The sequence below is a fragment of the Phasianus colchicus genome, chromosome 3 (genome assembly GCF_987193195.1).
Source record: "Phasianus colchicus chromosome 3, bPhaCol1.hap1.1, whole genome shotgun sequence".
Lineage (NCBI taxonomy): Eukaryota > Metazoa > Chordata > Aves > Galliformes > Phasianidae > Phasianus > Phasianus colchicus.
Window position 1 is genome coordinate 74166369 of NC_143438.1, and position 27057 is coordinate 74193425.

Sequence of the window (27057 nt, forward strand, 5' to 3'; positions counted from 1 at the left end):
ATCTCTGTGTCTATTTAGAAGGTGTGTAGTTCAGAGATCATCACACTGCTCTTAAAATCAAAGCCAGAATTATGTCAGCCATGGTCAGTACTGCTGAGTTGAGATTCTTAATGCCTGATTTCTATGAAATTGCACATACGTTTGGCCAATAAAAATAACATGTACCATTCACTGCCTTCAGTAGTGCTTGGAAAAATGTAACTGAATGAAAATGCTAAAATAGAGATTGTTTTTGTACACATTTTCCATCTGTAATTCAATCTTGACCTTCCTTATTTCCAATTGTTTATAGACGGGCTGAATATTTTTGTGTGTTTTAGATCCTAATCTGTGGAAGACAGACAGTCTGTAGTTACCTTTCAGAAAGTATCGAACTGAAGGTGGTTCAGCATTACATTAGTCAGGATGGACAGGCAGTTGTTAAAGAGCACATCAACTGCCTCGCAGCCAAGCAGAAGCTGCCTTCCTATGTCCTAGAAGATGACGAGCTCACCGAACTGAGTGTGAAGGCCACAGGAGATGAAGACTGGTCCCAAGATGTGTGTCTGAGTTCTAAACATACAGAACACAGCACCGTCATTCAGGTATGTCTGGAATGAGATGCTTGAGATATAACTTAAAAAATGTCTGTGAGGACTGAGAACTTTAAATGTAAAGTTCTGTTTGATATGATGAAATGTTCATTATCATCAGCTTAGAATAATTTTAATGAAATACTGCTGATATATCTGCATGCAGGTACCATCCTCAAAGAGTTTGATTACGTATGTGTGGTGCACAATTCTGACTTTAGAGCCCAGCTCCCAAGTGCAGCAGCGAATAGTAAGTAATACTTCTGTAACCTCAGTGTTGACAACTTATATGTCATATGATTGATTAAGGGCAGAATGACCCACTGGAAAGACTTATTAATAGCTTGTTTCAACAGATGTAATTCTGAAATAAACTAAGAATAAAAGTGTTGGATTTTTTTCCTTTTTGTAGATTGTTTTCAGCCCTCTTTTCATTGTAAGGAGCCATCTTCCAGACCCAATTATCATACATTTAGAGAAAAGAAGTCTAGGATTGAATGAAATACAAGTGGTTCCAGGGAAAGGACAAGAGAAAGCACTGCAAAATATAGAACCTGATCTTACACATCACCTGACATTTCAAGCCAGGTAAAATATGCACTTTCCTTGAAAATGATTCATTTGTATTGAAAAGAAGAAACCATTTACACTTTAACTTCTAGTGCAATATTTCAAAGAGTACAGAGTATGCAAAGGAGATGCAAGAGAACAAGTGTGTGTGACCTGGAGTAATATGATAGGAAATAATACATTTAGTATCACTATACTGAATGTGCTGGCATTTGTTTGCTTAAACTATCCATGTTTTTGTGTTTGGGAAAAAAAAAAACATCCTAAATACTCTTGGACTATTTATTGAGAATACTCTTCAATTCCTGGGGTCTTAGACACAAATGTTATTAAAGTGTAATAACAAATTTGTGCATATCTGTATATACTCAGTAACTTGTTGGACATCATTGCTTAATTCATCCACGATTACTTTGAGAGTGTTCCTCTTGCAGAACCCACTTGGAAAGCTTCATTAAAGAAAATGTTACTGCTATTAATACTTGATCTTGTTCTGTGAATGACCAAATCTGTTTTCAATGACAGGGAGGAAGATGATCCTTCAGAGTGTGCAGTCCCTATCTCAACTACGCTTATTAAACAGATAGCAACTAAATCCCATCCAGGTGGCAATGTCAACCAGATCCTGTCCGAGTTTTATGGCACTGCTAATCCTCGTCAGTCTGCATGGCCATATAACAAGAAGGATTCAGACAGGTAGTTTTTTGCTAAATGTACTTCATGGTCATTGCATTGATTTTTCAAGTAAAGAGATCTTTTACAAGATAAAATGGTTAATTGAAATAAAGCGTCTAGGAAGCTAACTAAAACTTTACCATCCATATCATTAAATACAAAGATATCACTTACTGCTAAATATCTCCCTTATTCACAGATTGTTGGAGGCTGGGAAAATGTACTAGCAGTGCATTGGTATCTGCCAGCTGTCTTTTCAGGGTTATGTAGACGTCTGTTACTAACAAGTATAAGAGTCAGAATACTGGGCTGGAAGATCTTTGATCTTTATCTAAATAGGTTATTCTTTTCATCTGTTTTTACTATAAAACTTTGTTAATGAAATTTAAAACAACTAACCTAACAGTGGAACTCAGTAAGTGTTTTGAGTCTTGACCAAGCATAAACTCTGTAGAGCTCAACTACTTAATCAAAATAAGGATCACCAAGCCCCTTAATGAACTTTCTACTCACATTAATAGATCAACCTGTGTCCTTTCAGAGTTAGGTCAGCTGTGAAAATATCATAGCTTGACCTGGATTCCTCATGAATTAAAAATAATCTCAGTGATCAAAATTTGATGTGTACTATGTGGTCTAGCTGTATATTGCCGTTATTGAAAGCTTGTACACTTTGTTTTTCACTCTGTAGCATAAGTTTCTTAAAAGTTCAAGCTTATTGTGTTTTATCCTCCATTAGATTATTCTGAATGCATTTTTAGGCAACAGAATTTTCTGAACTAGCTATAGATTTTATCAGTTTTGAAAATGCTTTCAGCATTCTGTAGCACCCCAACCTAAAGAAAGCCCCTGAAATATATTTACATGTAACATCTTGTTATCAAGAGTTTTCCATGGTGCTTGTTTGCTTAGTCAGCCTTGTGAAATCAACTTCAAGAAGACTGCATGTGATCAACATGGAGTATGTTTTCAGTAATTACAAGATTCCTATTTGTAAGCTGCAGAAGTGGTTGCAGGCAGGAAGAACTTTTCAGTTAGCCTAGGGGCTGCCCTTGATTACATTGAAAAGACTGCATCCGTTCAAGGACTAAATAAATGAAACTTTTTTCTTTTTTTCTTTTTGTGAATGCAACTTTTTTTACTGCAGCTGTAGAGGTTGTTTATTCATCTGTGTTTCAGCTCAGAAACAGCAGAAAAAAGAGTTGAGGGGAAAATAAATAAATAATTTTGATTTTATGTCTGCAGAAGTCACAGGCTTAGCTATAGAGAATAACAGCAATTCTAGGCCATTCACTTAATTGACAAAATTTAGTTTGAGCTTATGCTGTTACAAATATGTCTTTATAGCCTACACTCACTCTGACAGCATAACAATATGTTCCAGAATGATTAGGGAAGAGGAATATAATGTTTCTTTTTTTCAAAAAGGCAAGGTCTTGAAATGAAAATGATTGCATATCTTAAAGCCATTATTTGTTCCTTTACCATTTTGTTTATTTGTTTCTGAACAGCAACGAGCAGCTCTCCCAGTGGGACAGTCCAATGCGGGTAAAGCTGTCAGTGTGGAAACCATGTGTTAAAACTCTGCTGATAGAACTCCTGCCCTGGGCTTTGCTTATCAATCAGTCCAAGTGGGACCTCTGGCTCTTTGAAGGAGAGAAGATAGTGCTTCAAGTGCCTACTGGAAAAGTAATGATTCCCCCCAACTTCGAGGTAACTGCCATTTGAGTCAGGAGACGTAGTTCTCCATGTAGCAGCCCAAGTAATCTACTCCAAAGCTCAAGAAAAGACTTCGGGCACTGCTCTGCAGGCCTAACTGCATCCTGCATTATTAGCTTATCTCTTAGGGGATGTGTTGACCACGGTAGCACAGCTGACAGCCTCTAAGGGATATTTCATCGTTGAGTGGTTTAGGCTGAGGTGTTTCATAGCTCGTGTAGTACCAGGGGAGGTTAGGTAACAAGACAGGGTGAATGACAAATAAGGACAGTTATTTAGAACATCTTGAATTTAGGGCTTTATCTAACGGATCTTCTCACATACCTTAGCTTCATCGTGCATTTGCTTTTTTACTACAGTCCTAATATTGTTTATTTTTGAAAGAATTAAGATAATTCAACAGATCAATCTGTCAGGACAATTTGATACTTCCTGCTTATTTTGCCATTCTTTTTTTCCCCATGAATGTCTGTTAAGAAACAAAAAGTCTGCTGATTAACACATCTCAGTGTACCCTACAGTCTCAGTTTCACTGGGTGGGTCAGTTTCATATCCACATTGCGGTTTCATCTATCCTTGTGCTGCTTAGAAAGAATTGGAAAAAGGCAGGGAATGACAGTGGCTGCATACTGAAAACAATATTTAAGTGTAGAAGAAATGCATGGAATTATCAACAAGTGATAGCTGGTCTTTTTTCACTTACAGGAAGCTTTCCAGGTTGGAATATACTGGGCAAACACTAATACAGTGCACAAATCAGTGGCAATCAAACTGGTTCATGATGTGACCTCCCCAAAATGGAAGGATGCTGAGAATGGGGAAGTGGTAACATTGGATGAAGAAGGTTTTATTGAAGCTGAAATAAAACTTGGTGCTTTTCCAGGTCATCAAAAGGTTAGGAGAAAATTATAATGATTTATAACTTTATCATTTAATTTAAAAAATCATCAAATGTATGCAGCATTAAAGCTTGTCCCCAATTATGTCAATACATGTAGAAGATAACGAGAATGTAAATAATGTAAGAAGTATAATTTAAAGCATTAGTAAGAAATAATCTGCCCAGCTCATCAAGGTGATACAAGACTTTCTGGAATTAATTAATTATCGTTCTTGTTTGCAAAACATTGGCAGTTGCAACTTAGAAGCGTGTAATATGGCTCCATTTACAAAGTACATGAATGTAGAAAGGATTTCCATAGTTAAGAACATGGCAGTTCAGACACTATATTTCAGTGTTTTCTGCTTTTATTTATGACTTCATCGACATCATCGTCATCATTATCTTACAGTTGTGTCAGTTCTGCATTTCTTCTATGGTTCGACAAGGTATACAAATTCTACAAATCGAAGATAAGACAACAGTAATCAATGATACATCATATCAAATCTATTACAGACCGCAGCTTTATATGTCCAAACCATACTCAGGAGAAGAGGTAAAGTGCTGTTTTTGTTTGTCACCTACTTTACAGGCATCTTTAGCTTTGTAAAGTCTTAACTGCGTACAGCATAACTTGAACAAAAGTCATTAGATGTAATAATTACAGATTATAGTGTATCACTTCAGTTTAAAATAGAGAATCCTGGGCAAATACAACTGCAGTAATTAACTGTGATCAAACTTTGTGCAAAGCAGGAGATTCTTGCACATTACACAATTAGTTCTGCCTGTCCTCCATCTGTTCAGACACTAATGGCCATTTCTGCGAAATAAGCAGCATAATTCATAGTAGCTGTTGAAACTGTTCTATGAATTTTTACTGAATTTGCATGTAAAAGAGGTACATTGGCCTGGCAGACTGACAAGTTTTGGGAAGATTCCAGTGGGGCTGCAGACCTAGGGACGTGCCCAAGGTTTATGTATTTCAGTAACCTGCATCAAATTGTGAATATCAGCCTTCTAATAATTGCTCAGTAGATTTAAGAACTAGCTCACAGGAACCAAAATGTATGCACGGTCAACAATTTATATAAATTTATTGAAGATTATATTCATAGGAGAATATATGGAAAGAATTCTCAGAGTCAAACTGGAGAGGAGTTGGCAGATCAACATATTTTTAGTTTGCTATTTATGTATTGTTTTATTTCTGCATTATTTTTCTTTACATTAGTGTCTGTGTTTGTGCATTGTGCATTTTGTGACAGTCTTACGGGGAATTTAAGGGGAACTGGAAGAAATGCTAAGGCTGGACTACACCACTGGTTTTAAATCTATCAGTGGATTTTCTTCTCACGGTTCTTTTACAACGATGTAACTTTTGCTTTTGGCGGAGTTCTTTTGTGCAGCTGAGAATGGACTATAGATAACTGTGCTCAGTTAAACTGCTTAAGTATAACTGAAGACAGAATTTGGCCAAGTAGCTCTGAAAGCATGAGACTCAATGTAGCTGTTAGTTGTGGCCCAGTGGCTACTTAAAGCCGTTCTATGCAAGATCAGCATGAATAAAATCCTCTTATGAACCAGCTTGTGCCTCTGTTTTCTCTCCAGGAGTTTCACTCAGCAGATAGCACCGTGTTCAGTGTCGGGCCAGCCAGGACAAAGAGCACTGAAACACTGACTTCCGTGCCATGCTGGGACCTGCTGGCGGATAGTGGCCCCATAACTTCAGGGACACCTCCTACTCAAAAGCACATGCTGCTGAGTTTCAGTCCAGGTGGCAGCTCTGAGTTCTGGAGCCTACCAGCTGTGATTAAACAGGAGTTTCCCAGACAGAGTGTGGCAGTGCCTATTGGGGCCTGTAGAGAAAGCGGATTTTATACCAGGTACTAAATGCTGAACGGTCATGAATGATGAATGTTCCTTGTTGCTATAAAGCCTCAGCTAGTAACAAATCGCAAGAGATTAATGCGGAAGTCAGAGTAACACATGCCCCCCATATGTAAAGGGAAGCCTTACTTTAATTTAAAAATTGTTATCTTTTGATGGTTTTGATGGTTTTATTGTAAATGGTTTAATGTTATGATCTTGTACAAGTTGTACAATTTTTATAAGGTATGGGCTTCTATTTATACATGCATACAAAAGAAGAGAATGAAAAGCTTTCATTTGTGGTTACGGTCTGTTCTAATTTTTTTGTTACAAGATTTGAAGGACAATGTAGAGTAATACCATACAAAAATGTATGGGAGGTAAAAATATATTTTAGTAAGAGAAAAACAGGATAAGTGATACAAGTGAGAAACTATTTTAAGACTATAAGCAAGAAAAGACTTCCAAGTTTTGAAAGCTTGAAATATTTGAACGTGCATTCTGCTTCCAAACAAATGCATCCAGTTAGCTAAAAATAAAAGTCCAATGGCTTGTCAGATGCCCAGATTTAATTCTCAGTCCTGATATATAAATCTATTCATTCTTTTGCTGATAAAAACAAGAAATAATCTGCTGAAAGAAACAGAGAAGCTATATCAGTATAAATTATTAGCTGTATGATCTTTCTCTTGCCTAAAGTACTCGGTACCATTATGAGTACTAAAGGTTCCCAAACAGACTTCAGCTTAAAAAAAAAAATCACCAAAATGTGAAGAACACAGAAAGAATTCCTTATAATTCAGCCATAAAGGATCTGGAGCAAATTTTGAGGGTGTTTGAATTTTGAAAATCTCCATAAGGTGAAGTTGTTTTTTTTTTAGAAACAGTGGAAATGACACATGCAAAAAAGAATTTGCTTAAAGATATTTTATGTATAAGTAGCTAATGAGTAGAACAAGTTAATTGATTTCTCATTTTGAAAATTGATGTAGTGATGATCCATAACATCAACGTTTGAAGGGGCAATAGCATTGTCGATCATTCCAGGGGAGCAAATAGTCACAGATTTATGCAGTTGTTTAAAATATCTTTCATGTGTGTCAGAGAAGTATGCGTGCAAATTCCTCTGGAAATTTTTTAAGATTTATGTTAAAAATTTGGGCTTACAATCTCATGTTTTTAATTTTATATAAATATGTGCTGGCTAGGGCTCTCATCTTGCAAACACACATGCACAGTTTAACTCACGAGTAGTCTCCATGAAGTAATTTTTTCCTCTGATGTTGTGTTTCATGATATTTCCACGTGCTCTTCTATTTCAGTGTAATGCTTTGTGAAGACAGGTACTAGCCTATATGTGTAAGTATTGGTAGAGTCGTAACTTGGTCATAGAGAAGATTGTAGATGATAGTTTTGAATGTATTTGTATGTCCAGGGTAATAACACATATAAGTTTCATCCAAAACTTACACATGAAAATGTGTTTTCTTCTGTTTTAGAGCTATAACACTGACTTACCAAGAGCATCTTGGCGTGACATACCTAACACTTACAGAAGACCCAAGTCCTCGTATAATTATCCACAACAGGTGCTCCATTTCATTGCTTCTAAAAGAGAACTTCAAAGGTATGTTGTTTGCAGGAATTAAAAAGTGTACTTTTGTAATATAAATGATTTCACTTTATCTCCAGTACAAAGATGAATTCAGTATGTGTTTTGGTTAAAACAAGAACTTCATGCCTGCATGAAAGTGAATCTCAAATCTACCGATTCTGGAGCACACTGAATCACAGAATCACAGAATCACAGAATTGCCAGGGTTGGAAGGGACCTCAAGGATCATGAATCTCCAACCCCCCTGCCACATGCAGGGCCACCACCATTCCACCTAATGCTAGACCAGACTGCCCAGGGCCCCATCCAATCTGGCTTTGAACACCTCCAGGGACGGGGCATCCACAACCTCCCTGGGCAGCCTGTTCCAGTACCTCACCACTCTCTCTGTAAAGAATTTCCCCCTGACATCCAACCTATATCTCCCTTCCCTCAGCTTAAAACCATTTCCCCTTGTCCTGCTGTCAAGCCTGGAAGCTAATGAAATTAACCAGGAGGTAATGAGGCTGCAGGCTTTTGGACCTCTCTGGTTCCAGCTACCAAGGTGAACTAGTTGTAGGAAGCTAGGAGACAGTGAAATTTTGTTGACATCAGTTCAGTCCCATGGAATGCTTAAATTTCCTCAGATTGGCAAATGCAACTACAAAACAAACCCACTAGCTACAATATGTTAATGTAACAATCACTGGAAAACTACTTATATAAATCTTAATAAAGAAAGAAAAGAGAAAAAAAACACAGACAATTCCAACGAATAGAAAAGTAATGTTTTTATTTCTTAGTAATATTTTAGGCTGAGTATTTTAGAAACTTCTTAGTTTGTGTATGTATAGGTTTGTTTTCATTTTATGTGGATTTTAGAAAGCTCTAATCTTATATATTTTATATATAAATATTTCAGATACACCAAAGTTTGAAGTTTATTGTAGAAAAATTCCAGCTGAATGTTCAATTCATCATGAACTTTACCATCAAGTCTCCAGCTACCCAGACTGCAAAACAAGAGATTTGTTACCCAGCATTCTTCTGAAAGTGATGTCATCTGATGATTTAGTAAACGAATGGAGTGATATTGTGGACATCAACAATCAAGGAACGCAAGTAAATCACTATTAAGTATTTCCTAATTCACAGCATAAATCTCTGTCTTGTTGACCCACATAGTATAGTGTTCCTCTGCGATTTGTGTATCCTTTCTGTTGGCTTTGTTGTTTGCTTTTTTTTTTTTCTTTAAACTCCTGAGACCTCTCCTTCCTAAGCCTCTTCCTGTGGAATTTTTAGAATACAGATACATACTTGGCAGTGACTGATTTTAAAAATAGTTAGATCAAAAATTCCAACTTGGTAGTGCTGAACTTTTTCACTTATTTTTGATCAACCTGGCAAGTCCACGCCATTCTCTGGAAAAATAAGTCCTGAAAATTTCTGGCCTCTGGAAGCAAAGAATCCCTGAAGATCCAGGAAAATTCTTCCATTTGGTAACTTCATTACATCGTGAAGGAGTCATCACTGTTGTTCTCCCTTGGTGTCTTCACAGAAGCTAACCATGTCTTTATGAAATAAAAACAAAAAAATTCTTTCCTTCTGTTATTTTTCTCCTGTTTTGAGGTAAATGAAAACTTCCTTGACTGAAGTAATTCTTTTTGATGGGATTTTTTTCCATCTTTGAAGTCATTAGTTTACATGGAATCAACATAAACTGCTTGGCTCTTTGAAAGAAATACTAGTTTCAGATGTTTTCCCTGGGGACCAATCGCAAAATGCTCTTGATTATTGAGTGTTATGTTATATAGCAAGTAGTTCGGTTTCATTCAGCAAGCCACTCAAGCAATGCAAGGTTTCAAATTTCAGTCATTAATGTTATGCCAGACCAGGGTTCTTTATAAGTATCTGGCTCCTAGGAGGAATTAGATGCTAAGACAACATTTGGGGATCATTGTCTACTTGAAGAACTCTCCAAATAAAAATTGTAGCTTTCTGTTGTGGAAGTTTTAGGGTTTACGTGTAGGGAGTTTCCCAGATTTCTCAATCAGTCTTTCCCTTAGGAAACTGTAAATATATATAAATAATGAATCTGCTAATAGCCTTAGATTTGGCTTCACATACAACTTAGTTAAGACTGAAATAACTGGTACTTTAGAGGATCTCAAGCAATTTGTACTCTTTCTATCTCAGATAGATACTTCTTAATCTTGATCCCCTTAGAAAGAAAAAAAAATTAATTTACTAAAACTTAAGGTAAATATCTCTGCTATCGATCATCAGAATTATCTGAAATTGGAATTAAAATGGCCAGACTTTAAGATCCACGAGGATTTATAGAATAGCAAGGTTGTACTGGTAAGTCAGTAAATGTCCTTTTTTCCAACAATGCAGGATGGAGAATAACTTCCAGATAGGCGAAGGATTAAACTTGATATATATAAAATAAATTATTTTATATGTAATTCTCAGAAGAATCAGATGTAATTTGATGAGTGAAACTTAATAATCTGTACAATAAATTACAAAGCTAGAATCACTTTAAGTGCTGATCCTAATGAACTTCCGAAAGTTTTTTGTTATGTTGACTTGTTAACAACAGTAAAGACCTTTCAAGACAAAACAACTGCTTATTTCACTTGTATTAGTCCAGCATCTTTGTGCTGTTCCCTTAGTTTGCATTCCTTTAAATGATAGCTCCTGTCATTACAGTCTTGTAAATAATCATGTTGATTGTAAGACTAGAGGAAATCAGAAGCAAGCTTGTGCTAACAAGAACCGCTGCAAGTTTTCCAGACTTGAAAGGACTTTCTTATACTCTGGAAAAACACAAAGCTTGCATGTAAATACTGCATAATTAGGCTCCAAAAACTGTGTCTTTTTTTTTTTTTTTTTTTAAACAAGGCTATTCATTATAGAATTATAGAATGCCTTGGGTTGGAAGGGACCTCAAGGATCATCAAGCTCCAATCCCCCAGCCGCAGGCAGGGCTTCCAACCTCCAGATTTAATACTTCCCCCTGATATCCAACCTAAATCTTCCCTCCCTCAACTTAAAGCCATTTCCCCTTGTCCTGTCATTATCTGCCCTTGTAAAGAGTCTTTATTCCTAAGGACAGCAGGTTCAGAATGAAAGTTGGCACATGCGTAAGCAAGACACAAACCTGTTGTCAAGTTCCCATTTTCCTGACTTTTTAGACCTTTCACATTTTCAGTAGACTTTTGCCATTTCTTTGTGACAGCACCTTGCGTGTGAAGGTGTTCTCACAAAACCAGGGTAGGTGGCTTAAAAACGAGTTATTAAGCAAGTGTTGAATCTACATTACTTTTTCAGTTTTACTTCTTAAAAAGTTGCTGTCATGTGTTTTGCATCATGTTATCTACTTGTATTACCAGCTCTGAGCCACAGCATAGCAAGGTGATGTTAACTTAGTGTTTGTTTTCTGGAGGAGAAGGTGGGATTTTGTGGAACTTCATAAATACGCCTTCATCATTGGTCCAAAATCTCAAAATTTTCTGTTTATTTTTTATTAATATAACTTCCTCCGTGCAAGCATGTCTTGCTTATTCCTGTAGAAGAATATTCTTATTTAAATGTATTCATTAAAAAGATGATTTGCAAATTCTGTCTAGCTATACAGTTGAAATACTTACAGTTTCAGAGCTGTTATTTTCTGAACTATTGAAAACTGTTTCTTTTTTCTCCTAAACAGTATTATGACTTGAGTAAAAGATCTCAATTAGAATTCATTAATAGGATTTATTGACATTGTAACAGATTAGAAACGGGAATTTTAGTAGCATTCTGTCTGTGTTTTAACTCCTTCTACTAGGTTGTGTTCTTGACTGGTTTTGGCTGTGTTTATGTGGACATCGTCCATCAGTGTGGAACAATAATTATAACATTGGCCCCAGAGGGAAGAGCAGGACCCATCGAGATCAACCTTAACAGGTACACAAAGCAAATAAAAGATAGTAAAAGCATAGCCAGATAGCCCCAAGAAGACAATCAGCTTTCTAAGTGTTAACTGACTTACTGACTTTGGCTTTACTGTTTGTTTTACTTAATATTGCTACATTCTCTGCGGCGTATGTTTAGACCACATGTTATGATTTGTATATCACAGTTAAAAAAAGACAATCTAACATCAAAAGGCAAGTTGCTTTAGGGTAAACACTACATGTCTGATACATAAAGAAGTCCTGAGTTGTTCATTTTTAAAAAAAAAAGCATTTCCAATCATAAGAGTGCGTTCATAGATTTAAAATGCATTTAACCAGATCCTGTTATCCTTAATCATATGAGCTCCTGCTAAAACTGATGGGAAGCTGGATGTGAAAGGGCAGTAGAAATACTTTTACACCCGATAATTAACTGCACCTGATTATAACGCTTTTTCTTAGAAGGCTTCCCTCACCACAGCCTGGTGCTCAGCTCAGTGCGATTACAACACTACCTATTTCTAACACTGGCCTCCAGCAGTGCTGCTACAATTAGAGTGGAATGTCTTGCACTGTTTTTATTTGAGCTATAATTAAGTATTAATCCCTCAGAAATTGGTCATCAGCAGTACATAATAGTTCACTTGCTAGTTAAACTTGGCAAAGAGCACTTAACACTGGAGGGGGGAAGCCCTCAATGCCATCACTACAAAAATGTGGTGGTGGTTTAGTTGGAGGGCATTCTGCTTCGATAATTTGAAATGGATTATCCGTAATACTAGCCTTCAGTGGTGGCTCCAAGAAAATTCTGTAACAGCTGAGGCTGTATTTGAATTATTAGTAGACGAATTTTATTTGTCTACTTTAATATGCAGCTATATTGAAAATTTGATAGGGCAGTCCTCCGTATATAGGGAATTCCTGTCCAATCTATCCTGTTGGTTGGTAAGAAAGAAAGAGAAACGTGGCATAGATCTGTAATATTCCACTTCTTTGAAGATCTCCTGGATGATACCCACAGTGGTGATCAAGGCCGTCAGATCCCATTAACAGGGCTTGCATGAGGATTTTCCCTTGTTATTAAGTGCAGGTCTCCCCTGATGGCTTTTTTAAGCAAGATGCTATCTGAACTCAATATATGTATGAAGTAACAAACTTTTTTTCCCTCCCATCTAGAAGTCAAGAGCAGAGCCTGTTCTTGAAAGTGTTTATCAGTCAGCTAAGCCTTGCTGTGTTTGATGATATCACAAATCACAAAGTGTCATCTGAACTCCTGCGGCTCACAGCAGACAACGTTTTCCTCCACATGGCTCCAACAACCAGCTACCTGAGGCCCCTGTCGCAAGAGTTCCAGCAGGACACCGGGGAAGGCCTCCCACCATTTTATACTCTCCAAGTGTATTGTGAGGACTTGCAACTGGACAATCAGTTGTACAGCAAATCCAGTTTCCATTTTGCAGTCTTGCTGTGCCAAGGAGAGAAAAATGAGGCCATGCAGTGGTCAAGAGCGAACAACCTCATTGTTTCCAACAAAGATTTGGAAAACTATAAGGAAAACTGCTTTATAAAGCTTTGCATTGCTTTTTCTGAAGAAGAGAATTTCATGTTTCATGTGAATGACCTCAGCTTTGAACTGAAACCAGCTAGGCTCTATGTGGAAGACACCTTTGTTTACTACATTAAGACCCTGTTTGATACATACCTTCCAGAAAACAAAGGCGCTTGGCAGTCTGTGAATACTTCTGATACTACCCAGATACTACCCAAACAAGTGAGAGAGCATGCAAGAGCTTTAGTCAAGCCAGTGAAGTTAAGAAAATTAACAATACAGCCTGTTAATCTGCTTGTCAGCATTCATGCTTCATTAAAACTGTACATAGCTTCAGATCACACTCCTCTCTCCTTCTCTGTGTTTGAGCGAGGACCCATCTTCACCACTGCAAGGCAGCTTGTCCATGCCTTGGCCATGCATTATGCTGCTGGAGCACTTTTCAGAGCAGGTCAGTACTTTTTCATAACCTGTAATAATGTTATTAGGTGCCAGGATTCTGTGATTGTCTCTCAGGCTGAGTAATCTAGATGTTAGCCATGCAATTACTGTTTGGTAATGATACAATATTTTGAGATGCATTTCACATCCCACCGTGTGACAGAAGGGAAATAAAATGGCCGAGCAGACACCAGTGAAGATTTGTAAAGCTGTGCTAAACATTAGCCAGCCGCCTGAAGGCTTTACTAAACCCTGAACACAGCATAAAAATGTATTCTAGCTGGCTTAGGTTTTGTCATTTTATATTACAGTGCTAGACAGAATCGACTCACATTCCTCACATAAACTCCCCAAAACTACATTTAATCAAATTATTCAGCATGTTGCTCTGCATTCAGGAGTAAATTATAGCCCTGAATGTTGTTTTGTTGTTAAAACTCCCCTTTTGGCTGCAGTTTATGATTAGGAATCTGTCTTTCTTCATACAGCCTTCATGCTAAACTGGCACACAGATGTTTGCTGTCCTTTGATCCAAGAACTATGAAGTTTGCTGTTGCTAACTTTTTCCCAGATAGGATCAATAGTGAGCAATTAGTCTGGGAGGTTAGCAGGTACATTCTGTTTCCTGCAAATACTAGTTTATAAATATAACTCTATAAATAATGAAGTTATTTAATGTGTAAATTCTCCTAGTGTGCAGCAGATTTTGTACCTGAAAGATGAAGAGGTTCCTCCATGATCACAAACAAATCACATGCTCCATACTGAAAGTCTAGGTTTATTTCCCTACGTACTGATTTTCTGAAAATCTGATGCATACATTTGGACTTGCAGGAATAGCCGTGACCTGATCTCTGTGCACAGTTATCAAAAATCTGTGTATGCATTTCAAGCATCTATAAACAGAAATAGTGAGCTGCTGACCTGTTATTTCACTGTGTTTGTACCCAAGTTGTACAGCTGATTGTGGCAACTGCTTGTACAATTGCACACCATAAGGTCGTGCATGGATTCAGTATTTCCGTACATAGTTGTTTGCAAAATTTGCAGGTTTTGCTTTTTGCTACTTGTTTGGATTTGTTTTACAGTCAAATCCCATAGTACGAAAGGGGAGATCTAGTTTCTTGCTAATTAGGAGTGAAACTGTGGCCAGTAGTAGTCCCCAGTGTGAGTGCCTCCCCACAACTGGATGGGAGTGGTGCTACGAGTGGTGATAGACTGCAGCAGGAAATTGGGGTTATACTGGCTTTTCATCTGCAACATCCCAGGTGAGGCACATGTGCTAGTTACAGATTCCTGAGCCTGGTCTTGGTGTTTCCTCCTGTGCTACTCTTGCAGAGTGCAGCAGTGCACAGGCCACCCCTTGCTTTGGGCTCATGACAGCCTGAAATCAAACAGATTTAAATACTAAGAAATAAGGTTTGCTTCAGGGTAACGCCTGTTCAGAAAAGCACATAAGCTTATATTTAGTTATTAATTAAATCCCTCTCAGCATTAAAACTAATGTGTATTTTGAAAGGAGTTACCATGATTAGAATGGTGGCTTTTGTGTGTAAGTGTCTGCCTGAGGAGACAAAGCAACTGCTTTATTGCAAAGGGTTTGTCATGCTTGTCATAAGGCTGACTGTGTCAACAAAATTAAAAAGAAAGAAAAATTCCAGTAGAAAGCACTATATAGTCTGCAGACTGAATCCTTTCTTCACTGTCAGGTGAATTACAGCTCTTGGATTGGGATCTTGTGGAAGAGGGCTTGCTCTGCTACATTTAAACCATGTTAATCTTCTGCAAGATGAGGGGATGTTTGGCACCCTTCTGCTTACCAATATCCCATGCATAAATTGTTGCAGCATCTGCACAAACAGTATTCCCACAAAGATGTGTGCCTCTACTCCCTGTGGGATACAGTCCTGTTTTGCCTCCATGTGTGTGCAAGACCATTGCCACTTTGTGGAGGGGCAGGATTGGCCTCACATCTCTTAATGGGATTGTATCAGGCTGCACCATGCTCTACAAAGGAGCAGTCAGGTTCGGGGTCTGGTAGGCAACGAATGGGACTGAAGAGCTCTACTCAAACATGCTGATTAGAATCATAGAATCATGGAATGGCTTAGGTTGGAAGGGACATCAAAGATCATCTAGTTCCAACCCGCCTGCCCCACTGACAAGCATTGCTTGTCTTAAATTAGTGCAACTTGCAATGGAAATCTCCCATCCTAGTCTAATTAAGTTAGCTTATATTTAAAAGTTATTAAAAATCTGATTGAAAATATTACTGCTATCAACCACATCTAGCCCTATAGTTGCCTACAAAGGAAATCCAGTGACTTTTTCCTAATGCAGTCATAATCCTTTCATATTAGTGGATATAATTACTAAGCATACTTTGGGAATTGGTAGCCTTACATGACACTGTATGTTTGCAGAGCAACACAGAACTTGTGAATTGAGCAATTACTCTCAATTCATCATTTTTTTGTTCCCAACTTACTCCACTCCTCTTCCCTGGGTTGTGTTGTGCATGCTTACAATGGATAGCCATGACTTTTGCTCTCACTGCTGACCAAGGAGGGCCACCACAAACTACATTGTTCCCCCTGGGCACTGCTTTCACTGCTTCCCAAAACTGACAGCCCGCAGGCCGGGACCAGGTATAACAACCCATTCCCGCCATACCAGGCAGCCCCTCAGCTTTGCAATCAAGCAGTTTCGCTCCTGGTTTTATTAATTCTGACTGGTCAAGCAGGTGTGTGGAGCTGGCTTGGGGGTGCTTCTCAGCTGTTGCAGGGCATTACCTCGCTGTGTCCTGCAGCTCCCTCCCATCGCCTTGCACCATCCCGTCACTGCTTGAGCTACACAGATGAGCAGTCAGGCACTGCTGTCCTGTCAGGCCTGCGTCAGCCGGAGGGACCATGCTGCAACAGTGTCACCTTGGAGAATGAAGCAACTGCTTCAGAAGTGCCAAAAGCATTTAAAAATAATTAGACGCATCTGGTTGTAAGGGATTATTGCAACATTATTGATCAGAAAAAGCAGAAAGAGCATCTTTTCCATCCGTACATGCCTCCCCACCCCTCCAGCTTTTCATCACTTCACACAGTGGCAAGCATAATTTGTTAAAAATATGACACGGAGGGAGTAGCAGGCCCGGCCTGCAGCGCTGGCTTCCTCTGCGTCCCCAGCAGCGTGGGCTGCCAGTGGGACGGGATGCTGCTGGGCCGGCGGGCCTGAGCGCTCGGGGCCACTCTGCTCGTCCGGCTGCCAGCAGTGCTTGTTTTTTGTTTTCATAGCACATCCCACCCACTCCCTTATGTCCAACGCGATTCCCACTTTTTATACTGCTTGTACTGGAGCTCTCAACCTGCCAGGGCTGAAATGTGGGACAGATTCAACAAGAATAATAGATTTTTCGGGAGCTTAGAATGATAGTATGAGATTAATTCATTTCATATGAGTAACATTTTCTCTTCTGTTGAGTTTCATGATTCAGCCTTCCACAGGAGTGACTGGGAGGGGTTACTAGCAAACAAGGAAAGCATCTGGATAGCAGGAGTGTGCGGTGACGGGATGGGAATGAGGAGGGCAGTGCAGATCAAGGGCCCTCGGCGGGAGAGCAGGAGGCGATTCTGTCCGTCCATCAGCCGTCGGTCCCCATCGTGCCTCATGTGGCTCTGACAGCGCTAGCTGAAATTCTTGATGCCGAGGCTCAAAGAGCGGGCAGTTCCCGTTTCATGTTTATTGCCGTCTTTGAATCACTCTCTCTGGACCGCCAAAAAAAACCAGTTTTGTAGCACTATTTCCCTAATAAATTCGCTGCCAGCCAGCCTGAGAAAGACAAGACCTGCAAGCAGCTTTCCAGCAAGGCTCGCACAGATTGCTGCGCGCTTGGCCATCCAGCAAGCTGCTGGCAACCTTGCATTTATATAGGAAACCAGATCCGCAGATACCTCTCGTGGGATATGCATAGGGAATACTCCCCTATGAGTAACCTAATCAGCATGTAGATGTCATTGCTGTTTACACAACTGTACTGAGAAAAAGACATTTCTCTGGCTTTCACGACGCTTTGAAAGAAACTGATCAGCTTAGAAAAGTTGGGGTGGATTTAAAATAACTTCGTAAGCACTTGTCAAAAATCTGCATCCCCTTTCCTAACACTCCATCAAGCAATTGACCTCCACACTCCTGTAACGCAGAACACTGTATCAGTGTAAACTTACTGTCACAATTCTATCACATGAGGATGTGAAATCACGACACTGCCTTACAGCATATGGAACTGACCGAGCAATCTGAACTTTCAGTGCCGTCCCTCTGTAACTGTGAGAATCCAGCATCCACCTCCCTAGCACACTTTTAGCAGAAATACGGGAAGCTCCTGGAAGGAAGTCATTCTAAAGCTATTTGCGAGTTTGCCAAAAGGATTTCTTTGATTTACGAAGTATGAAAGATTGCCATTTTTGAATTCGTAGTGGATGAGTTATTTCCCGTGTTTTGCTCAAAGGAAGTTCATAATGCGATGAATTCTGGTGTGAAAAAGAGAATTAAGGAATAACCTTTTCACAACTGCTGCTTCTGCAGTTTTTGCAGGCGTAACATTTGTCTTGTTTCTCCACACAGGCTGGGTTGTTGGATCTCTGGAAATCCTTGGGAGCCCAGCTAGTCTGGTGAGAAGCATAGGGAACGGCATAGCTGATTTCTTTAGGCTCCCATACGAAGGGCTGACCAGAGGCCCGGGAGCGTTTGTCAGTGGTGTTTCCAGAGGAACAACATCATTTGTAAAACACATTTCCAAAGGTAATTCTTTTATTCTGACGCTCCTACTGCTGCTTCGTTGTCGTGCACTGTTAAAGAATGTGTTAAAATTTTAAACAATATTGCTTGCAGCTTTATTAGGCTTGCTAGGCTGCAGCAAAATGCTGGGAGGGTAGCAAAGCTCATATATAACATCTTATGTATTAAACAGATCACTGCTTAACTACGGTGTGTAAGAATGTTTCAGAAACTTCAGAATTTTAAACCTCCCACTGGGAAACCCAGCTTGGCTCAGCCAGTATTTCATGTGATAACTTCAGAAATATCGAAGGTGTTCTGCACTTCTGCTAACCATCAGAAATCCTACACTGTGTTGCCTCATCGTATTTATTATTTCTTTAAAAGAAAAAAAAAAAAAAGTAGATACAGTTGTCATAACTGTGTAAGTATGCGGATGGGTTTTGACAGAAGCGCAGAGCTGGACTTAAAACACAAGCAGCTTTTGTTTTGCAAAGTCTGTCTAAACAGTGCCATCGCGTGGCTTCGGGCAGCCGGCAGAGATGGCTGCAGCTGCTTGCTGGTGAGTCAGGCTCACTCAGGAGACGTCCTTGCGGGCTCATTCTGTTCATATTTGTTTGCCTCACCCCCATTCCGTTTAGGTTAGACTTATAGAAGTGTGGGACCTAGGGAGGGATGTTCGGATGAGTTGCTTTTCCCGCTGGCTGGGCAAACCTGGTGAAGGCTCATGTAAAAGGGCGTGATGTGGACCGTAGAAGCAGCGTGGTGATGCTTCACAAATAGTAAAGAATGTTACACATGGGCGACTTTTTAATTGCCTTTGCTGTTCTGCTCGTAAGCACAGTATTTCAGCGAGGCAGTGAACAACTCCGTGTTTTAGATTAAAGCATTTCGATTCAGACCCAAATGTATATCTCCACGTATTTAGGTACACTGACGTCAATTACCAATCTGGCAACAAGTCTTGCTCGGAATATGGATAGGCTGTCGCTGGATGAGGAACATTACAACAGACAAGAAGAGTGGAGAAGGCAGCTTCCAGAGAATCTAGGAGAAGGACTGAGACAAGGGCTCTCTCGTTTAGGCATTAGCCTTCTAGGTAACGTACCACTAAATATCAAGTTGAATGATAATACTGTTTTCTGATTTGCTCATCAGCCTTTTCTACGGGTGTGTTATAATTGCAACGTCTGTTGTTTTTCTGTGAAATAGTCACATTGCGTGTGTATGGGATATCATTTGTTTTTATCAAGGTTTAGTGACTTCGGTGTGTGATTTTTGCTGATAAAATAATTGCAGATACCAAACAAATTTGGACTCGCTTTCTTTGTGAAATATTTGCATCAGAACCTGATGTAAATCTCAGAAGAAAATAATATTCTGCCTTTGGCAGGGTGACTTGTAACTAAGTCAGCACAAAGACGTCATCACGCTGGTGTTTACTTTTCAGTGAGTTATAGGAATGCCTTCCGAAGCTGATTGTTTTTGATGCACTGTAGATATCGGGAATTCTCAGACTTGTTTGAAAACGACTTGAACTGAGCGCAGATGTGAAGTAAGCTTTGATGAGGAATTCTGCTTTTATGGAGAGACCCAGATCATCCCGATTCAGTGTAACTGTGTTAATCAAACGGCCAAGTGTTCTGATTAGAAGTGGAGATTGCCCCGGCCATTTCAAAATAGTGCCTAAAAATTTGAAGACTAACCCGTATCAGAAAAATCTCTGACAGAGGTTTTGCAGCACAGGGCTGGATTTTCTGTGTTCCTTCTACTTGTCACACAGCAGAGGAATGCAGTGTTGTATTGTTTGGCAGACTTCCTTAGTGCGTCTTAAGGAGTATGAATCCCTTAGAGATCAAAGTGACCAAAAGCAGTCCAGTGCAAAAGGTTAGAAGAGCTGAAGCTTGAAGGGATTTGTCCTCTTTCCTAATCTTCAGTAGTGTACACAACTTCTAAATTTGCAACCGCAACCCTGAAAGCCCCAAAGAGGAAGTGGTAAAAATGTTACAAGTTTGGGTTAAGTTACTGGAAATTATTTTAAGCAATAAGGTTAGATGATGTGAAGCACTGTCATTTGATAATGCCTGTAAACTGGAAAGCGAGTATCCTGGGAGAACTGTGCATGAAGGAGAAATTTCGTATATTAGTAGCTACTTCCCCAGTAGTAAGCTGTTACTGGTGTTGCAAATCAAAGGCAGTTCAGAGGAGATTTTATTTTTCCTTCTTGTTTTATTGGGCTAAGGGCAGTCAGGTTGAGAAGCTGGATGAAAGATTATACTTTTAGAAGCACCGTGTCAGCCTGGTGTATGTGAGCTGGTGAAATGGTTTGGTGATCATGGCTCAGTTATTAATAAGGCAGGAAGATAATGTGGTGGCTGTCCCCTTCGCCAATGCACCCGAGCTCTTCAGAGCTAGAAGTGTGAGCCCAAACTGCAGAGCACAACCTTTAAGTTTGGCTGTATTAATGTAAAAGTTTCTGCTGTTCAGGAAAGCCAGGAAGCTGTGAAACACATTCACAAATGTGCTGTTCTGGTGTAACGCGTCCCTGTGCACAAGGCTTTGGTTGTTTGCAGGAGGATATCCGAATTTAGGAAATCAAGATTTACAATTCCAGTGTCCATAATTTTCCTCAGAAATCAAACTTCTTATTAGAAATTTAGAACTGCATGTCAGCATTTAAAGACAGCTCCTTTGCAAGCTGGGACCCTGCTCCTACTCCCACTGTTCCTATTTAGAGAGTCCTCACTCTCTAAATACATAAATACATTCTCTTTTAGCAATGCAGGCAGCTAAGCATTCAAATAAATAACGAGGGTTACTGCATAACTACAGAATGGCAATTATGGGACCTGTCACTGAGGGAGGAGTCAGAAATATTTGAATGAATTTGTAATTTAAACTTGATTTTTTAAAAGGCTATATTCTCTCTGCACACAGCAGCACTCCCCTGAATGGCATGGAGACCTCAGTTATGCTTAGACCTACGTTTCTGTTTTTACGAACGTATCAGAAAGCTGTTTCTGACTGTTTTGTTTAATGAATGCTATGCCTTCCCTCCAAAAACAGTTGTAGGCAAAGGGAGCTGCTGCTGTGCTGCTTCCTTTCACCGTGTTCTGAGTAAACGTGAAAATGCTCACTGCAAAAAGACAACCAGGTTCTTCGTGCATAAGGAAACAAAACAGAGCTGCTCTGTTATATTCCTTCGCAAGCACGAAGAGTTCAGATCAGTACAGGAATGCAGAGAGCAAGACCCCCTGAACTGTAATTTCTATGACATTATAATTGTAACATGGAGAAGTGTAAAAAAGATTTATAGGACAGTCAGAGTGCTGTTGCGTTTGCAAATACCGTCTGACTCACACGAGCAGCTTAAAGAACTGCAAATGCAAATTTCATGCCTAGGCACTGACATGTAAGAGCACTCGGCTCACTGATACATTGTGGTATCCACACAGAACGAAGAGCTGCTTTTCTGATTTTTCCAAAAGTCTGGCTCATGGTGACCCCGATTCTGCAAAGCTCTTAAGCATGCGCTTAAGAGCTTTGCTGAATCAGGGCCAAAATTATGTACTCTTGTCTCCTCCTCAGTGCAAGTTGTTCCCAGTGGTACATTCTTAAGTGCTTTGTCCTGTCTCGTTTTAAATGACTCAAGCACTGTCAGGGTGTTGTTTGATTTGATTGTTATCTTTGGCTGGCTGTCTTCTTCGCTAGTTTGGGGGAGACTGCTGGGTCAATTTAGTCACGTTTGTACATGAAAAGAAGCAAAAGCTCATGACACGTGTTGGGTTTTTTCCTGCTATGCGATCAGACAAAAATACAGTGAAATCGTACATAAAATGTTTAGATGACAGGCACTCCCCACCAAGGAATTATCTTTTGTATTTTGCTTGACAGGGTCAAGCTTAAAATAATAAGCCAAGTGTAAAAGAGAATGTTGAAACGATGGGCCTTATTTTCAGCTACTGGTCCTAGTGAAAGTAACATGGTGAAGTTGCTCCATAAGAAAGTCAGTCATTTCTGAATAACTGAGGTGACAAATATTAGAAAAGAAAAACATTATTCATGATTTCAAAAGTGCTGTTGGATGCTCTTCACTTTTTAGGGAGGTAAATTCAGATTTCTGTTATGAAAGGATGTTGTTGCTCTTACAGTGCCACGATCACTGGATCGAGGCTGCTTGACGTCTGCCTATCTACAGACTAAATTGTGAGAGCCACTAACCCTGCAAGTCTTGCTATTCCACACGCCAATTGTACAAATACGTGAACGTGAGCCAAGAGGTGCACTTTATTTTAGCTGTATTTCCATGTGATGTTATTTTCAGTATAACAGACTTGCGGCAACCCAGAAGGACAATAGCAAAAAGAAAAGGAGCAGAAACGCTTTCAGAAACACTAGTTTAGGTACCTTCCAGCCTCATGGCAGGGCATGGCCAGTTTCTCCTGGTGAAGGACTGGAATATTTCCAATTATTCCTTGGTCTGAAAGAGTTTGTTGCAAGCAAACTGAGCTTTGCTAAATTCTGTGAATTCTGTGAGCCATGCTTTCGCTACATTTACCAAATAATGTTTGTCAATCTGGTCAGGAACCAGTTACTGTCAGTAATCAAATTCGTTTTGAAGTAGTGCAGTGATATACTCAACTATCTGAATTTTGTAGTTATCGAAGTATCTCTTTTATGCTTAGTGAGCAACATGTATTAACTAGAGTGCACCCCAGCTGATGCTTAGCAGATGTTACGGTGCTGCTGGAACTTCTTTGGTCCAGTAATGGAAGAATATGTTTTTGTTTTGTTGCTTTGGTGTTTAATTTTATTGAGGTTTTCTTTATACAGGCATAATGTGTGTGTACATATGTGGACATGCATATAAAATTGAATGCCTAGGGTAAGGAAGGGAAGAAGAATGGGGAACTGTTTCATAAAAGATAAAAAATAAAAAATAAGAATTGGAAAAAAAGAAAGAATGAATAAGAAACATTATAGAGAAAGGGCAGGGACAACAGGAGGACATTAGAACTGCCTCCAGACTGTGAGGGTGAGGCTGGGAAAGGAGGAACCATGGCGTGTACCTCATGCTCTGCCTCCCTCGCACCCGACAGCAGCAAATGGGGAGAGACATTCTGATGTAAGTCTGTCCAGCACGGAGCTTCTTCCACTGACTTCACATAAGAAAAGGAGAAGCCCCATGGATACCACAGGACATCTGCTTCACACCATTTCTGGAGCAAGGAAGGGCACTGAACCTCGTGTGTGTGTTACTGCTGTCTCATTGCTGTTGGGGTTTGAGGTTGTTCAGCCTTCAATTTATATTTTTTTTTCCTTTTCTCACACATGATGCGTACTGGAAAGTTGCTGCACAGACCTGACTTCCCCACACACTAATTGTGGGACTGGCCACTCTTTATATTAAAGGAGCACAGTTACAGTTTGTTATGTGATTTGTGGGAGTGACTACAACACATGAATGAGTTGTTAGTGTGTTGTGGTTTGAAGTAAGAGACTACAAAGGGTGAGCAGAGAGGGAGGAGAATACTGTTGGCTGTACTTGCAGGTAGGAAGACACAGCTTGCAAAAGGGTTTGAGTGCAGTGGCACCACAGACGAGCTCAGAATGTGTGGAAATGGCTGAATAACAGAAGGTGTGGAAGTACTAAACAACAGGCTAATTAAGCTGTATATTATTTCAGGTACTGTATAAATAATCTTATATAACACAGTCACAGCAGTTTCCATTCTGTTTCCTTGTCCTCTGGGCCTAATTCCAGCTGAGAAGTGCCTGGAGCATACCACAGGTCCTTTGGAGTAGGCTCTTATTTATTATTACCTTATAACATTGCTCAAGTGTATTGCAGTAAATAATTTACTAGTGCTAGGACTTAGGTGGATTACGTTTAATAAGGCAATAACTTCTGTTCTGAAAGCACAGTTGCTGTGGGTGACCTCGATAGATGGGGTGAAGGAGGTCACAGAGTAATGCAATACTGCAGTTTAGCAGAACACCAAGTATTGTTTCATCTCTTCCAATGCAACCCACTTGTACAAAAGAAAAGACCGGACAAACAATCCCAATTGTGTAATGCAGTGTTGGATATTATTTTAGCCAAGCAGCAGGAGCAGCTGGTAAGTACTCATGAAACAGAATTGAATTGAAAATTGTATCATTTCCATGACTTAAAATTAAGGAGCTTTCATGACCTTTTGTAAATGAAGATGTGTAAATCGGCTGAACGCTGAGCTTCTGCAAGTTATCTCAATAATAACAGAGTATTATATTAAAAGTAGAGCAGTATTTTCTGGGGAGGTACTATACATTGATCAGCAAATGATACACATACAGAAATTGGAAGTGATATCTCTAAGAAGAAAGGAGGCTTTTATGGGGGATGCAAGTTGCATGAATTGCCCGACGGATAGTATTCCAGGGGCAACGATCTGGGAAAATGTGTGCTGCTTCTCCTCCTCATCTTTATTTGGGCAGAACACCAGTGTACAAGTACAATATTAGTTCATGTTGTTCGAAGTCAGCAACTTCTTCGTTTATCCAGTAACAGTAACTGAAACCATCTGAACACTGGTTAGCAGCTAGCTGACTAGCGTGTGTCATGCTGGTAAACATATGGGGCCAAATACCTCTGCTGTGCTTGTCAGAATCTGCGAAATCATGCCTGCATTTGCTTCCACATACAAAGCAATATCCTCAGAGGTGCCGTTGTCGCAGTAGAAATGCCCAGTTCCCAAGGTGAGATGCCGTCCTGTGTGATATTTGGTTTGATACTAAGAGCTATCCAAGGAGCCCACAAACTTGCTTTTCACTGAGCAAAGAACATTGGATCAGGCAAACCATCTTCCAACTGATGTCACTTTGTCCAATCATTGTGTTCTTAGTGATTTCCAAATAGCTTATCTATCAAAATTACAATAACTAGAGACATGTCTGTGGTTAAGTGGCTCAAGTAAACTAAAGATCAAAGAAATGTACCACCTCGCATACCTGTTTACATTTAGGAAGATTTAAGTTGGAGTTCTCTGTTGATACTAAAAGCTGGGAAGGTCACTGTGTCACTTGTAAAAGTTTGACCCGTGCACATTAAAGTAAAATATGATCGTTTTCACAAAAAAGTAACAAAAAGTCTCAAAGTCTAATTCTGCTAATCTTAGTAATATATCAAAAGTTGCATTAGCTTATGAACATTTCTGGCAGTGGAAGAGGATATAAAAATGATCTATTGAATACAGGCAGTTTTTATTCTCATGAAGTCTATCTCAGGCTTATGTGAAAATCTCATTTCCATAAGAGCTAAAGTCTTCAAAAAATGGGTGGATTTTATTCCAAGCCCAACATTTTCAGAATTGCTACACAGAATGAGCTAAATTATACCAACTCAGCAGAAGCCTTTAGAGAAAATAGTGGGATATATATTTTCACATTAAGTGATCTGAATGTTTAAAAAAGGAAAATACCTCAAAACATTAAGTGAATATTTAACTTAAACTGAAGTACTTTTCAGTTAATTGGTTGCATGCTAAATAGCTGTGTAAGGTGGGTGGAGTACGATGTGAAATCCAAACAGCGTTCAGTTGCAGTGACACGACTGCTTCTTCTGGGATATTAATCTCCACTAACTTCTGGGGACTCTTGTTTTTTCAGGTGCAATTGCTGGCATTGTAGATCAGCCGATGCAGAATTTTCAGAGAGTGTCTGAGAGCCAAGCATCAGCAGGGCATAAAGCCAAAGGTGTTATCTCTGGTGTGGGAAAAGGCATTATGGGTGTCTTTACAAAGCCAATTGGAGGTGCAGCTGAACTTGTCTCCCAAACAGGATATGGTGAGTTTCTCTGCTTCCAGCATCTCCATTTCAATTTTCATGAACAGATCTTTAAAATGCTCTTCAGATACAACTGGCTATGTCTGATTACTCAGCTTGGAAGCTTAGGGAAGGAGTTAGAAGCGCCACATCTGTATAGTTACAAATGTTGTACTCATTTTCTTAAAAAACCAAGTTGTGCTTCTCTCTTGTGTTGCCGATCAGTCTTGTAAGGCCACAGAAACACAGAATGCAGAAAGCATGAAGTAATTGTTGGAATACACTGGGATTAGTTACAGAAACATATGTGCTTACAAAAGAGTTATTTACGTAAATGTAATCGAGCAACACTATGTCCAATTACAGCTTTATTTTGCGATCGCTTTGATACAGGAAGGCAAGAGTTAGGTTATCTCTATACAGAGACAGTTATGTTCTTGGGAGAATATCCCCTTTATTTTGGAGAGCTGTGAGAAGACAGCCCTGTTTTTAGGCACATGGGTAACCTTTTAACTGCCAGAGGTGGGCTGTTAGGCAAGACTTAGTGGCAGTCACGTTGAATGCTTTCACATTGAATGGTAGATGTTTCTGGACCACCAAGAGCTGTCAAAGACAAGAAGAAAACACCAAAACATACTGATTTCTTTGCTTCCGGTATCATGAAA

General features: G+C 39.5%; 1 protein-coding gene across 8 annotated transcripts in view; it reads left to right on the top strand.

Annotated features, from left to right (window-relative positions):
• The window catches only part of VPS13B (vacuolar protein sorting 13 homolog B), a 410907-nt gene that overhangs the window by 373762 nt on the left and 10088 nt on the right, over positions 1 to 27057 (top strand). For all 8 annotated transcript variants that reach the window (XM_090137834.1, XM_031591056.2, XM_090137833.1 and 5 more), the window contains 15 exons: positions 321 to 584; positions 739 to 822; positions 985 to 1160; positions 1668 to 1838; positions 3329 to 3530; positions 4242 to 4430; positions 4829 to 4975; positions 6031 to 6305; positions 7791 to 7918; positions 8808 to 9007; positions 11721 to 11839; positions 13006 to 13829; positions 18437 to 18613; positions 19518 to 19688; positions 26237 to 26413. In XM_090137834.1, coding sequence (XP_089993960.1) covers positions 321 to 584; positions 739 to 822; positions 985 to 1160; positions 1668 to 1838; positions 3329 to 3530; positions 4242 to 4430; positions 4829 to 4975; positions 6031 to 6305; positions 7791 to 7918; positions 8808 to 9007; positions 11721 to 11839; positions 13006 to 13829; positions 18437 to 18613; positions 19518 to 19688; positions 26237 to 26413 — 3304 coding nt within the window. The remainder of the gene's footprint in view (positions 1 to 320; positions 585 to 738; positions 823 to 984; positions 1161 to 1667; positions 1839 to 3328; positions 3531 to 4241; positions 4431 to 4828; positions 4976 to 6030; positions 6306 to 7790; positions 7919 to 8807; positions 9008 to 11720; positions 11840 to 13005; positions 13830 to 18436; positions 18614 to 19517; positions 19689 to 26236; positions 26414 to 27057) is intronic.